At 46.7% G+C, this 15,688-nt stretch overlaps 1 protein-coding gene across 6 annotated transcripts in view; it reads right to left on the bottom strand.

The window, feature by feature from the left end:
• The window catches only part of FAM131B (family with sequence similarity 131 member B), a 122,258-nt gene that overhangs the window by 35,836 nt on the left and 70,734 nt on the right, over nucleotides 1–15,688 (bottom strand). For all 6 annotated transcript variants that reach the window (XM_068258079.1, XM_068258082.1, XM_068258078.1 and 3 more), the window contains 2 exons: nucleotides 13,072–13,165; nucleotides 12,784–12,969 (listed from right to left, as the gene is read on the bottom strand). In XM_068258079.1, the coding sequence (XP_068114180.1) occupies nucleotides 12,784–12,969; nucleotides 13,072–13,165 (280 nt within the window). The remainder of the gene's footprint in view (nucleotides 1–12,783; nucleotides 12,970–13,071; nucleotides 13,166–15,688) is intronic.

The raw sequence follows: 15,688 nt of genomic DNA on the forward strand, positions 1-15,688 counted from the left end.
GATATGGAGACTGACATTTTTAATGTTTTAATTTTAAACAATGCCAGTTGCCTGGCTGTCCTGCTGATCCTCTGCCTCTAATACTTTTAGCCATAGACCCTGAACAAGCATATGCAGATCAGAGGTTTCTGACAAAAATCTGACAAATCAGCTGCATGCTTGTTTCAGGTGTGGGATTCAGACACTACTGCAGCCCAAGAGATCAGCAGGGCTGACGGGCAACTGGTATTGTTTAAAGGGAAATAATTATGGCAGCCTCCATATACCTGTCGCTTCAGGTTCCCTTTAAGAAGTGGAGCTACACCACAAGCCAGAGAACTAAAAAACCAAAGAAAATATCGTAGAGGCAGGGCTAATGGCTGCAGCCCTGCCTCACAGCGCGTCTATCAGCGGCGCATCGCCGCCTCTCCCCCGCCCCTCTCAGTGAAGGAAGACTGAGAGAGGCGGAGATACACGCTGACAGACGCGTGTGGGGCAGGGCTGCGGCGGTTAGCCCTGCCCCAATGCGGAAGCACTCCCCCGCTGCACGGAGGGGGATTTGGGGGTGAAGGGACCCCCGTTTAGCGGCGCGATAGCGGCGGTTTAGCAGGGGCAAACATGCCCCTGCTATCTATGAGGTCTGAAGCGAGATTTATTCTCGCTTCAGACTCTCTTTAAAAAATGACGTAATTCCACCTTCTTGGGCACACGGCCAGCCAAGCGAATATTAATATATTCCCCTCCACCCCCACACTAATAATATGTAAATATCTTGTGTTTTCAGAGGATGGTGTTATACATCACATCCATGCTGTACCTTGCAGCGGCCTGCTCTGTGATTTATGGCGTGTTATGCCAAGGCTGGCCGCAGCTTTCTAAGAATGGGACTGCTGAGTCAGGCTTTTTGCTGGAGGAATGGGGAGGGGGGGGGGGGGGTTAGGGGGGCTCCCCATCTCTCTGCAGGAGATGAAATTACTCTGTGTGCAGAGAAAGCTTGTAGCAGGAAGCGCTGTCTGCAGAGCCAGATCTGCTGCACACTAAGGAACGAGTCCCCGAGAGCGCAGGCCGCCCTTCCTGCCTCTTCTACACGCTGCCGCTATCGTGTTATGTGTGACCGCTTATCGTACCGTGCAGGAATGGCCGCGTCTCCCACTGGCGGAGAGAGAGCGGTGTGCGATTATGGGGTGATTTACTAAAGGAGATGTGCAAGATCAGGAAGGAACTTGTCTTCACAGCAAGCTTCTCTGTAAAGCCTGGTACACACATCCAACTGTGATTGGCTAATTTATCACTTCCATGGCTATCTGTTCATATTGCTGTAAAACCCCCGTTATCCCGAGCTCAGTTAACCAGAATTCTCAAGCAACCAGAAAAAAAATAGGTGCATGAAACAGGACCCAGATGGATAACGAAATGGCGCCGGTAGATAACAAAATCTCAATAACGATAAACTTTGTTAACGAAATTGGTTAATGATAAATACAATTTTAAAACAGATGGCAAATAATAACAAAAAGATATTAACATTAAAAATAGTTACATAATTAACAATACAGATTAACCCAAACCTAATCTCACACAGAACCCCACCCTGGTGGTGCCTAACTATAACCACCCCCCTGGTGGTGCCTAACCCTAATCCCTCCCCCCGGTGGTGCCTAACCCTAAGACCGCCCTGGTGGTGCCTAACCATAACCACCCCCCCCCCCCCCAGTGTTGCCTAACCCTAACCACCCCCCTGACTGTGCCTATACCTAACCCCACCCCCGGTGTTGCCTAACCCTAACCCCCCCGGTGTTGCCTAACCCTAACTGATCCCTGGGTGGTGCCTAACCCTAACCACTCCCCCTGAACAAACACCCTTGCATACATAGAAACTATAATATCTTTGATAACGTAAAATCTGAACATACCAACAAAATAATATGACAAAAACTATAACGTTGCAAGATTCTAAAACGATAACATATTTCAAAAACTTTAATGTTCTAATGTTGTTAACGATATTTATCGGGCAGTGCACCCTTCTTTCTGCTTTTTTTCGCCGTATTAACAATAATTTCATTAGAGTCGATGGCAGCGCCCTTTTCGTCCACTAGACACCGGCGCCCTTTTTTCCTGTATTCTGGCCTTGCAGGATGCATAAACCTACTTTTACACTTCTTTATACAGTAATGAACCTTACCCCGCCCCACAGCCAACCTTATACCCCCATGCCTAACCTTATCCTAACCCCTGGATGCCTAACCATAACCTCCCCCCTGACTAACCTTAACAACCCCCACGGCTAACCTTATCCTCCACCATGCCTAACCTTAACTATTTAACGACCGCTCAATGCCAATTGGCGTGAAGTCCTAGGGCGGGGTTTTGCAGGAGATTGCGCGCCGATGCGCGCGCATCTCCGCTTGAATGACAGAGCTCCGTCATCAGTCTCCCAGCGGTGATCGCGGGGAGATTGGCGGGGGTAAAGCCTGTGGTCCTTAAGTGCAGTAGCGTAGTAATAGGGGGTGCAGTGGTTGTGACCGCATCAGGGCCCTTGGGCCAGAGGGGCCTTGTAGGGCCCTCACTCAACCACAGTATTAGCTCTTTATTGATCCTGTGCTGGTAATCATCACTTCTATAGATGCTTTCCCTATCCCCTTCTTGCACCTCTGACACTGCGGTCGTCCTTGGTAGGTTTTGGTGCGCCATATCAATTGTTACATATAAAGTGCTTGGGGGCCCCATGTAAAACTTGCACAGGGACCTATAGCTCCTTAGTTATGCCACTGCATAAGTGGTTAACCACCCCCCTGGACACCTAACCTTAACCGCCCCGACCTTACCCCCACCCCCTAGCGGCTAGCTTTAGACTCCCCCACATTAATGTAAACGTATTGTGCTAGTGTTCATATGCTCACATTAACTTTAAATGTGGCTTAATTTCTACTAGCTTCAAAGGCTAGCATTTCCTTGCCATTCCCACCACCAGGTGAGCGTCAGGCGAATGAGAGTGGAAATGCAAACATAGGGCTGTTTCTAGGCATAGGCAATCCAGGCAGATGCCTGAGGTGACATCCAAAGGAGGTGGCCCCACATAGCTAGTCTTAGGGCCCGTTTCCACTAGATGCGTAGCAATGTGGAATCCACTCTGTGGAAACTGCAACCAATTCACGTCAATGGAGTAGTTTCCATTGACCATGCATTTTCGCGTGTAGCGCTAGCGCGACCGTGATAAAAGTTATCACGGCTTTGTGAATCAAGCCCATTGTATTTATTCTTTTCCAGGTCAAAGAGTTCACAGCATTGTTCTTCTCATTCACGCACCCCGCCTGTTCAGTTTGCTCTCCTCTCACCCGCGTAGCAACCAAACGAGCTGTTAGCTTAGAGGCTAGCAACGCATCTGTAATCGTATTGAGTACCTTCTTGCCGACTTGCTTTGTATGTGTGTGCGAGGCTTTAGACATTTATATGTACTAATAAATCGCTTACTCCGGGCAACAAAGAGTCTAGCCTAATTGAAAGTCATTATGCAGACGCTAATTGTGCAGGTTACATGGGTGAAGCTGTGTATTGTCTCTGAAATGTCTGCGCAAAGATGTTTAAACAGCATTGTAGGCTGATGATAATGGGCCCGATTCAATTACAGGAGAAGAAAACCCCCTCAGCCTGTGTGAGTAAAATTATCAGTGCGCAGCACTCGCGTTCCTGGCTGATCCAATTACCAATTAACGCTTCACACGCCAGAGCCAATACTACTCAGCTGCTGCCTTCACACACCATGTGCTGGAGAGCTAAGAGGCTGGTTTTAAAGCGGACCTGAACTCAGAACGGCCTCTCTGCTCTAAAAGATATGCGACAGCATAAGAACCTTTAACCACTTAAGGAGCGCTGGATTTTTCACTGATCTGCGCTGCGTGGGCTCTCCAGCTCGCAGCACAGATCAGGATTGAGGCAGGGTGATCAGACTTCCCCCTTTTTTTCCCCACTAGGGGGATGTCCTGCTGGGGGGGTCTGATCGCCGCCTTTTGTGTGGCCGAGCGGGGGGGGGGTCCTCAAAGCCCCCCACCGCAGCGCTATTCCCCCTCCCTCTCCTTCCCTCCCTCTCCTGTTCGCTATGGGCAGCGATCCCCGGCCAATCAGAGGCCGGGGATCGCCGATCTCCTTTACGGTGCTGCTGTATGATGTAAACAGCGGGGATTTCTTCCCCGCGTGTTTACGTTTCGCCTGTGAGCCACGATCGGAGGCTCGCAGGCTGTTCGCAGACACCCTCCGTGAACTGACATGGAAAGGCCGCGGCAGTTTCCATGTAAAACCACTAACGACCTGCCGCCGCCTATCGGCGTTAGGCAGTCTTTAAGGAACAAAAAATATTTGTTACAACTGATACAAATCCTAAAATAAATCTTCAGTGTTTCTTCTTCCTGCTTTCATGGAAGCATAGTTACATAGTTACATAGTTATTTGGGTTGAAAAAAGACATACTTCCATCGAGTTCAACCAGTACAAAGTACAACACCAGTCTGCTCCCTCACATATCCCTGTTGATCCAGAGGAAGGCGAAAAAACCCTTACAAGGCATGGTCCAATTAGCCCCTAAAGGGAAAAATTCCTTCCCGACTCCAGATGGCAATCAGATAAAATCCCTGGATCAACATCATTAGGCATTACCTAGTAATTGTAGCCATGGATGTCTTTCAACGCAAGGAAAGCATCTAAGCCCCCTAAAGCATCTACGCCCCCTTTCTGCCTTATCTGCCATGGCAGTCAGGTGACACAGGGGAGAGATCAAATTACAACTTGTGATTAGTCACAGATGAGGGGGGGATTAGACAGGCTAAACTTTCTAAATACATACAGAGTGCATTTCTCTATGGTTTTCTTTTGTCCTGTGCCAGAGTTCAGGTCCAATTTAAAGGGAACCTAAACTGAGGTTATGGATTATTATTTTTAAAATAATACCAGTTGCCTGACTCTCCTGCTGATCTTGTGTCTCTAATGCTTTCAGCCACATCCCCTCAACCAGGATGCAGATCAGGTGCTCTGACTGAAGTCAGAATGGTTTAGCTGCATGCTTGTTTTAGGTGTGTGATTCAGCCACTACTGCAGCCAAATAGATCAGCAGGGCTGCCAGACAAATGGTATTGTTTAACCTGCTGGGCGGTCTGGACGAGCTCAGCTCGTCCAGTACCGCCGGAGCCTGCCGCTCAGGCCCTGCTGGGCCGATTTGGCTCAAATAAAAAGCAGCACACGCAGCCGGCACTTTGCCAGCCGCGTGTGCTGCCTGATCGCCGCCGCTCTGCGGCGATCCGCCGCGAGCAGCGGCGAAAGAGGGTCCCCCCAGCCGCCTGAGCCCAGCGTAGCCGGAACAAAAAGTTCCGGCCAGCGCTAAGGGCTGGATCGGAGGCGGCTGACGTCAGGACGTCGGCTGACGTCGATGACGTCACTCCGCTCGTCGCTATGGCGACGATGTAAGCAAAACAAGGAAGGCCGCTCATTGCGGCCTTCCTTGTTTATTCTGGGCGCCGGAGGCGATCGGAAGAACGCCTCCGGAGCGCCCTCTAGTGGGCTTTCATGCAGCCAACTTTCAGTTGGCTGCATGAAATAGTTTTTTTTTTATTAAAAAAAAACCCTCCCGCAGCCTGCCTGGCGATCTTAATAGAACGCCAGGCAGGTTAAAGGGAAAAATCCATATCTGTCTCAGTTTAGGTTCCCTTTAAAGGATACCCCGAAGTGACATATGACATAAGGAGATAGAGATGGGTATGTACAGTGCCAAGCACACTAATAACTATGCTGCGTTCCTTTTTTTTTTTCTTTATCTGCCTGAAAGAGTTAAATATGAGGTATGTAAGTGGCTGAATCAGTCCTGACTCAGACTGGAAGTGACTACACTGTGACCCTCACTGATAAGAAATTCCAACAATAAAACAGTTTCCTAGCAGAAAATGGCTTCGGAGAGCAGGAAAGAGATAAAAAGGGTCAATAGTTCATTGATTTTAGCTCTGGCCTACTTCAATGAATGTGTCTTTGAGCAAAAACAATAAAACAGTTGAAACTTAAAAAGTAGATTTGAACATAAAATAGAAATGTGGGATATCTTAAAAAGTCATTTTTAGGAGACGGAAGATAGATACAACCGTTTATTTCATTAGTTTATTTTCGCTTCAGGAGTCCTTTAAGTGTATTGATAGACGACCTGCGTTGCTATTGTTGAGATTTTTTTTTTTTTTAACACCATGCATCCCTTATTGCCTTCTGACCCCCACGAGTTCAGAAAGAATCTAATGTTAGGTACACACACAATACAATTTTATGACAAATTACTGTTAGATCGATTATTTCCAACAGGTCTGATCTGATTTTGGATTGATTTTTTTTAATAGAAGTGAATGGAAAGACAATCAGAAAATCGATCGGAAATCAGATCGGACCTGTTGGTAATAATCGATCTGATAGTAAATCTGTCAGAAAATGTTATTGTGTGTACTTAGCATAAGAGTACAGTCATTCCTGATGCCCAGGACCAATAACAAATTGCAAGAAAAAAATAGCAATTTGGGGGGCGTTTCCATTGACTTGCGATTTGCGCATCACACAGTAATAATAAAAAAGTAATACTGTTGCATGATTTAATGCAAACCTGAAGCGGAAATAATCTTATGAGATAATGACTTCTATATGTAGCACAGCTAAGAAATTGAACATTAGCAGCAAAGAAAAGAGACTCATATTGTTTTCAAGTACAGGAAGAGTTAAAAAACATCAGTTATCTATGCAAAAGAGCTTCTCTGAGCTCTTCCACCCACCTTAGGCATAATCAGAAAAGCTAGCGAAACCATTACATTATTGTTATATTCCAAACGTGTCATATCCACTGCGCAACAGGAAACAATCAACAATCAAAGACTTCCTCACTACAAGGAACTTAGTGCCAACTCTTACTAGAAAGTCAGTTTTTCGAAATCTAAAATTTTGGGTATCAATGTGGATCCGATAACCAAAAAATAGTTGCAGAATAAGTTTCCATATACAGGATCTTCTCAAAAAATTAGCATATTGTGATAAAGTTCATTATTTTCTGTAATGTACTGATAAACATTAGACTTTCATATATTTTAGATTCAAATACACACAACTGAAGTAGTTCAAGCCTTTTATTGTTTTAATATTGATGATTTTGGCATACGGCTCATGAAAACCCAAAATTCCTATCTCAAAAAATTAGCATATTTCATCCGACCAATAAAAGAAAAGTGTTTTTAAAACAAAAAAAGTCAACCTTCAAATAATTATGTTCAGTTATGCACTCAATACTTGGTCGAGAATCCTTTTGCAGAAATGACTGCTTCAATGCGGCGTGGCATGGAGGCAATCAGCCTGTGGCACTGCTCAGGTGTTATGGAGGCCCAGGATGCTTCGATAGCGGCCTTAAGCTCATCCAGAGTGTTGGGTCTTGTGTCTCTCAACTTTCTCTTCACAATATCCCTCAGATTCTCTATGGGGTTCAGGTCAGGAGAGTTGGCAGGCAACTTGAGCACAGTAATACCATGGTCAGTAAACCATTTACCAGTGGTTTTGGCACTGTGAGCAGGTGCCAGCGTGTTGGGCGAACACCTGGATGTTCGGGTTCGGGCCGAACAGGCCGAACATGGGCCAGATGTTCGGCATGTTCGGCCCGAACGCCGAACTCAATGGGAGTCAATGGGACCCCCGAACATGCCCATTTTGGGGGCCCCATGGGGTCGCAGGCATAAGGGGGGAGCATGCCCCGGTCGCGGGGGGGGGGGGTCGGAAATTCCCCCAACCCCTCCGCTAGCGCTCCCCCCTCTGCCCGCTTCCCCATACAAAAAGTTTGAAACAAGTTCAATAGTACCTGGGCTGGTGGCACTGGCTGGCAGTGGAGTGAGGAGGAGGAGGAGGAGGAGTCCGAGTAGCAGAGTGACGTTGAGGCCGGGCAGCGAGCGGTTCAGCGCTAGTACCCTTGTGGTACTTCCGCCCTTTCTCTGACCTCACGTCCTCTGCGTGATGACGCATACGAGGGTACGCGTGATGCGTACCCTCGTATGCAGAGGACGTGAGGTCAGAGAAAGGGCGGAAGTACCACAAGGGTACTAGCGCTGAACCGCCCGCTGCCCGGCCTCAACGTCACTCTGCTACTCGGACTCCTCCTCCTCCTCACTCCACTGCCAGCCAGTGCCACCAGCCCAGGTACTATTGAACTTGTTTCAAACTTTTTGTATGGGGAAGCGGGCAGAGGGGGGAGCGCTAGCGGAGGGGGTGGGGGGAATTTCCGACCCCCCCGCGATCGGGGCATGCTCCCCCCTTATGCCTGCGACCCCATGGGGGGCAGTATTCGGCCGAACAGGGCCCTGTTTGGCCGAACAGGGGCCCTGTTCGGCCATGCATTCAGTAGTTCGGCGAACCCCGAACAGTTTGGCCGAACACCACCAGGTGTTCGGCCGAACTCGAACATCACCCGAACAGGGTGATGTTCTGCAGAACCCGAACAGTGGCGAACACTGTTCGCCCAACACTAGTGCCAGGTCGTGCTGAAAAATGAAATCTTCATCTCCATAAAGCTTTTCAGCAGATGGAAGCATGAAGTGCTCCAAAATCTCCTGATAGCTAGCTGCATTGACCTGCCCTTGATAAAACACAGTGGACCAACACCAGCAGCTGACATGGCACCCCAGACCATCACTGACTCTGGGTACTTGACACTGGACTTCAGGCATTTTGGCATTTCCCTCTCCCCAGTCTTCCTCCAGACTCTGGCACCTTGATTTCCGAATGACATGTAAAAGTTGCTTTCATCTGAAAAAAGTACTTTGGACCACTGAGCAACAGTCCAGTGCTGCTTCTCTGTAGCCCAGGTCAGGCGCTTCTGCCTCTGCTTCTGGTTCAAAAGTGGGTTCATGCTTCCATCTGCTGAAAAGCTTTATGGAGATGAAGATTTCATTTTTCAGCACAACCTGGCACCTGCTCACAGTGCCAAAACCACTGGTAAATGGTTTACTGACCATGGTATTACTGTGCTCAGTTGGCCTCCCAACTCTCCTGACCTGAACCCCATAGAGAATCTGTGGGATATTGTGAAGAGAATGTTGAAAGACGCAAGACCCAACACTCTGGATGAGCTTAAGGGAGCTATCGAAGCATCCTGGGCCTCCGTAACACCTGAGCAGTGCCACAGGCTGATTGCCTCCATGCCACGCCGCATTGAAGCAGTAATTTCTGCAAAAGGATTCCCGACCAAGTATTGAGGGCATAACTGCACATAGTTATTTGAAGGTTGACTTTTTTTGTTTTAAAAACACTTTTATTTTATTGGTCGGATGAAATATGCTAATTTTTTTAGATAGGAATTTTGAGTTTTCATGAGCTGTATGCCAAATAAAAGGCTTGAACTACTTCAGTTGTGTGTAATGAATCTAAAATATATGAAAGTCTAATGTTTATCAGTACATTACAGAAAATAATGAACTTTATCACAATATGCTAATTTTTTGAGACGATCCTGTATATGGGCTCAGAAATCAATAAACGCCCGTACACACGCCTGAATAAAGTCACCTGAGGTGGCTGATAACAACTGCCTCCGCCAATCATCAGACGTGTTTGCGCAACATCCCTTACGTTATGTGTGTAAAGGCCCTTTTTCACAGGTGGCTGAACTGTGCACTCAGTGAGCAGTTACCAAGCATCAGCGAGCAGTTACCAGGCAGCAGCGAGCAGTTGCCAGGCAGCAGCGAGCAGTTGCCAGGCAGCAGCGAGCAGTTGCCAGGCAGCAGCGAGCAGTTGCCAGGCAGCAGCATGCAGTTCGACAGTCGTCTTACTTCAAGCCACAGCGATCCGCCCAGCAGATAAACTCACTACCAGCGATGGTCAATCGCATTGTTCATGCCATTCCCCTGCCCGATAAAAACTGACAACAGTGAAGCACTAGGAGCATTTTCTCTATCAATTACATTAGCTTCTGTAATAAAACATGCATGTTTTCACACATACAGACACACACAGAGTGCAGAAAACGCATACAGAAAACTGACAGAAGCGTGTGCTCTCAGCCTCGGCTTATTACACTCACTCTGTCCATGTCTGATGGAGCACTACTGGCTCTGTAGACTCCCCCAGCATTACTACAGTACAGAGCACTTGGGTAGGGATAGAGAGGGTGGGGGCTGGGCCTGCTGCACACTGAATAAGGATTGTCTACAATCTTTGTCTACAAAACTTTGTATGATTCCTTATCAGTGGCTGAGCAGCTGCAGTCATTAGAACAATTGTGCAGAGAGCAGAAAGCTTTTTCTCTCCATGCCCTTCATTGTCAGTTTTAAGGACAGGGAAAATAAACTTCTCCCCCCCCCCCCCCCCCGCGGCTTCTGGGCCCCCTTGCGGGTGCATCCCTTGCAGGGTCTACTGTTATGCCCCTGATCACTGCTCTGTCCCACCTCAACGATGAGCCTATTAACCAACATTAGTCCCTGACCTCCCTTTCCTAAACCAGGGAACATTCTGTGTCATGTTTCAGAATCTAGCTTCAGAGAAGCTTTGGCAGATATAGTGTGTGGATATCACATCCTATCTCTTCTTGTGACATAAAGGGATTCAAGCAGCTTTTTTTCCCTGCAGCTTGTCCTGGTTTCTAATAGCTGTAGGAGCTGTCATTTTCCCTCCTCCCCTTCCCTCTGCCCTTATTTATTCAGGGGAAGGTGTGAATATAATCGTGACTTCTCTAAACTGTTTGAAGAACAGTGTCCTATCCCCCTTCCCCTCCACCCGCTGATAAAAGCCTGTGTTTGCTCATTGCTACTGCTAATTAGAGCAGTCCTTATCTGCCTGCTCTTACTGTGGACAGCAGCCCTTGGAAGTAGAGCAATAAAAACCTCTCCCAAACATTTGTACAATGTAAAAAGAAGAAGTAAAATGGGATTTTAGTAATGAACCACATTGTTAGCATGCATTATTAATGTGCTATTGAGATGCCCTCGGGGCTAAAAATGCTGCTTGGTTCACTTTAACCGATTTTCAATCCAATTCCAATTGGCATTTTCCTCCATTTGACCAATGAAAACTGGCTTCCGCTAGATAGCGCTATTGCAAAAATCCGGCACAGCGTCATCCTCTTCAGATCAAAACCATTGGACTAAGTTTGACACTTTGATCATCTCCCGCTGCTTACTCGCGGCGCCACCAGTGTGTGGGGGCGGAGCTACAGCACATGAGCTGGCACCCCTCCTCCCCCCCCCCCCCCCACCACTGATGCCAGGTCACTTTCTCACTCTAGAGCAAGGAGGTAGAGACCGTCTGGATCCCTGCCACCGCACCTCTCGATCACTCCCAAAAAATTGTGCTGGGGGTTGGGTGATCGGGAAAAAGCATTGGAAAGGGTAAGTGACCTTAAGACATATACTGGTACAAGTATCTGTGTGATCTATTATAGCTGACAAAATCAGTAATTTAAAAAAACAAAACGGATACAGTTATCATTATAAACTACTTCCTATAGATTTCATACAGAGAGTTTTCTAGAAAGGACTTTTCTGGGGATATAATCAATATGTTACAACATTTAATACACACAAACAAAAATCGACTCCAGGTACAAAATGTTCTTCATATTTTTGTTGTGACATGTTACAGTATTGTGTAACCTGTTGTAAGCAGTTGAAAACCAATTAAAAGCCCATTAAAAGCAACAACAAAAACTCATTGCTTATAACATATGTCCAAATCCAGAATTACCCGAAAGTAAATGATTTATCCACATTTCACCACGTAGAACTCATGACTCAACCTACAAACAAATTCAGCTTACAAACAATCTCCTGGAACAGAACCTGTTTGTACAGAAAGTAGGGGCCGCCTGTATGCTGCTGAAGGATACAACCAGGGATGCTCGAATGTACCCAAATTCAAGTACATTCGAATTCAGGTCCGGGTCAAATTCGGATTCGGCTGGTTCTAATGGACTCGAATTCGATTCGGGTGGATTAGAATCCGGGTCAGGGGAAAATTCGGCCGTGATCACAAATTCATGATTCAAAACCCGCCGACTTTAAGGGTTAATTGCAAAGCCCCCTTAAATGCCAGAATCACCAAATGTGCAGGTGATGTTAAGAAGAAAAGTGGGAGCAAGGGGAACATTATTTTTTTCAAAAAGACCTTATACTTTTTGAGAAAATCGATTTTAAAAGTTCAAAGAAAAAAACGATACATTTAAATGCCGGTCAATGACAGATCGTGGGAAATATTTCCCAGCAGTTAGTAGCAAAGGCCCCTTACATCCTAGCAACACCAAATTTGCAGGATATGTTAAAAAGATAGTGGGAAACAATATTTAGAAAAAATTTTTTTTTTTTTTTTTGGGGAATGTTCTGAGTGGGGGAAATCTGAAAAAAAAAATGACATGGGGTCCCCCCTCCTAAGCCTCTGTAACCCCTTGTCCCCCATGCAGGCTGGGATAGCCAGAATGCGGAGCCCCGGCCGACTGGGGCTTCGCACCCAGAGCTATACCAGCCGTCATAGTCCATGGGGTGGGGTCAGGAGCCAATGAAATAGACTGCACTATGTGACATATCTCGTGGAGATATCACACTGCTGTATGCATTTTTCGCAAAACTCACCATAGCGAATGATATCAGCAGCGCAGATGGTGCACAATCGCATGCATTACATTCCAAACACATTGCCATTCGCCATCTGCATTCGCTAAATTGAATGAGGCCTAACTGGTGACCTGTTATCCATATGAAGATTGGTGGCCATTCAAAAATGAATTATTAACCAATAAACCATTAGCCTCCTCTCTGTACTCACCAGCCAAGAACCGGGCCTCCTTCTCTCCGTCGCTCAAATCAGAATAGGCATCGCTGTCCAATCTGACGCTCTCATTGCTTGGCGGTGGCGGTTGACCCCAGCTCTGCCATTCTATCATGTGCGCAACGCGTCCTGAGCCAATTGCTGTCGGCTTGGTCACGTGATCCTTCATTGATCGAGAGATACCTACGGGCAACAGAAAGTGAGAAACAGAGACAGATGGTCATTGCGCTGGGCCACCTGCACTGGCGGTGCTTTTGTTTTGGCAGAATGTCCTGACTCCTGTACCTTTGACAGAGGATTTGGCAAGAGCACCAATCCCATAAGCATTAGAGTGTCTCTTCAACCGAGGAAGGATCGATGTCGTGTCTTCCATCGACAGCTGACAGACAGATCCAAAGAGAGAGGAAGTGATCGCTCAGGGAGAGAAGAGAGAAGAAGAAGAAGGGGGGAGAGAGACGACAGGATATAGACGGACAGCAAGAAAGGGGTACAGACAGACAGACAGACAACAGCCTCAGCTGCGGAGGAGAGAGAGGAGGAAGCCAGATAGAGATAGACAGAGGCCGCTGCTGTGTGACTGAGAGATCCTGCTGTTATGGTGAAAGAAAATCGAGAGACAAAATCAAAGCTCTGTGGGAAGAAGAGTGACAGAACCTGTAGAGAGAGTGGCAGATGACAGCGAACCAAACAGACAAACAGAAGAATAAACTCAACCAAAAACATGAGCGGACCATATATAAGAAACAATGCAAACTGGGGAAAACATAAAATAACTGATAGAATGTTTTTTGTTTTTTGCCTCTTCATTTACCGCTGGGAATCTTCCTTTAAAAATGAGTGAACATTAAAGGATACCCAAGCTGAAATGTTTTTTTTTTTTAAATCTGTATTAAAAAAAATAGCCTCTGGATCCTAATGAGGCTTTCCCCATCTTCTGCAGTAGCCCCGATCTAGCACTTGCTTCCCTAGACAGCTGCAGACAGCAGTATTTACCTTTTGGACCCAGCGCAGGTGAAGAACAATCTTCCCCCTTGGGCTCCGGTGGAAATGGCCGAGCCCAATCGGGTCCACTCTACTGCAGGGAAGATGGTACTGTGCCTGCCCTGGAATCAAAAGGTAAATACTGCCATGTGCTACAGACGCCACTGCGTCTGCGACAAACTTGTCGGCAAATTTTCCGGGGGGAGCCTGCCCTGAATTGGGGCTACTGTGGAAGACGGCAAAGCCTCTTTAGGATCCAGAGGCTTCCCCCAACCGAAATAAGTACACCCTGTAAGATCGCTGACCCCAGCTAGGCTGCAGGCTTCTCCACATGCACGGGAGCAACTCTCATGATCGTTCACCCGTGGCCGGGAGCATTATGTGCTTGCGCAGTTCACAAAGACCTGAACTGCGCAAGTGTGGAATGCTCCGGGCCATGGGGACACGATCGTGAGAGGTGCAGCCGCAGAAGCCTGTGACCGAGCTGGGGTTGTCGATTTTACATAGGGGACAGCAGCACCCAGGACCATATAGACGCTTTTGGGCTGGAAGAAGCCCCAGGTTATTAAAGCTTAACTTTTTTTTCAGCTTGGATATCCTTTAAGCTGCTTATCAAAAATATTCAGAAAATTTGCTAAAATGCAAATATGGGCCCCACAAGAATAATAATTTTCAGGGCTGAACTGTAACATTGGATAGGTTTATCGGATTCTAGAGCTGCGGGGTAAGTCATTTTCAGCTCCTGAATCTCATTGTCCCTTGCAAAGTTACGGTTCAACCTCTGCAAATTTTGCTTTGTATTGGACCTGAATTTGCATTTTAGCTAGATTTTTTTATTATCCCCGCTTCTTTTACTGAAAGTAGAGCCTCTGCCATCGAACCCAAAAAGGTGTCCAGTTCAGTTGTGGAGAAACTTCAGAATTTTTGTGATTGTCCGAAAGGGGCTTTCATTGATAGCACTCTAAACACAAGGCATTTATTGGCCAAGAATTTCTGTTTTGGGAAAGCAATACTGAGTATTGATACGGTAAAGTTACCATGCAAATTAGCTTCACATGGAGAGGGGGGAATTAGGTCTAGCAAATCACATTAGAGTTTACAGAGCTGCTAGCCAACTAGATGAGCTGCTAGTTGCTGTGACTTGCTTAAGGTACATACACTTGTCAGATTTTTCCAAACGAACAGTCGTTTGGACGTCTGAACGACCGGTTGTTTGGACATCAAGTCGGGCGTGTGTACAAACGGTCGTTCAGCTGATAACACTGGATTTGACCGATCTGCCAAGCGGATCCGTCAAAACCAGTCTTAACTAACATGTTAGTTATTTTATTGTGAGCAGCGGACCTTCTGGCTGTTTTGGCCCAGATGGTGCTTCATAGGCTAACTGGGAAACATATCTTGTTACTCCTCCAAGCCCTACTCTACAAAGTCATACGAAACAAACCCTGCACTAATGATGGCCAAATACCCTGAAAAAGACAAAAGGTGGAATAAACAGCTCTGGACAGTCAAGGTAACTCTTGTCCTATCTCGCACATAATAAAGTTTAGTTTACTAACTTTTTGGCAACCCTCACTACAGTATATTTTGATGTGACCCACATAAGGGTTGCTATCCTTCGCTACACATGCTAAATAATTTTTAAAGGTCCTGGCTTACTGAACAGGAAGAGCCAAGATTTGAACCCTGGTCTCTTGTGTCAGAAGCAGAGGCCTTAACCAGTACTTTATCCAATCCAGCCACTGCTAAATGTAAACATTAGTCAAACAAACATTCCATCTAATGGGAAACCACAAAGTCAGACATACCGTAACTTTCATCATCGGGCAAAGACCGAAAGTAGAGCTGCTAACAGGATACTCTACCACTCCCTCTTATAACCAGGTACCAGCTCTGCCCATAGCCATAAGCTGCTCTAGAA

The sequence above is a fragment of the Hyperolius riggenbachi genome, chromosome 10 (genome assembly GCF_040937935.1).
Source record: "Hyperolius riggenbachi isolate aHypRig1 chromosome 10, aHypRig1.pri, whole genome shotgun sequence".
NCBI lineage: Eukaryota > Metazoa > Chordata > Amphibia > Anura > Hyperoliidae > Hyperolius > Hyperolius riggenbachi.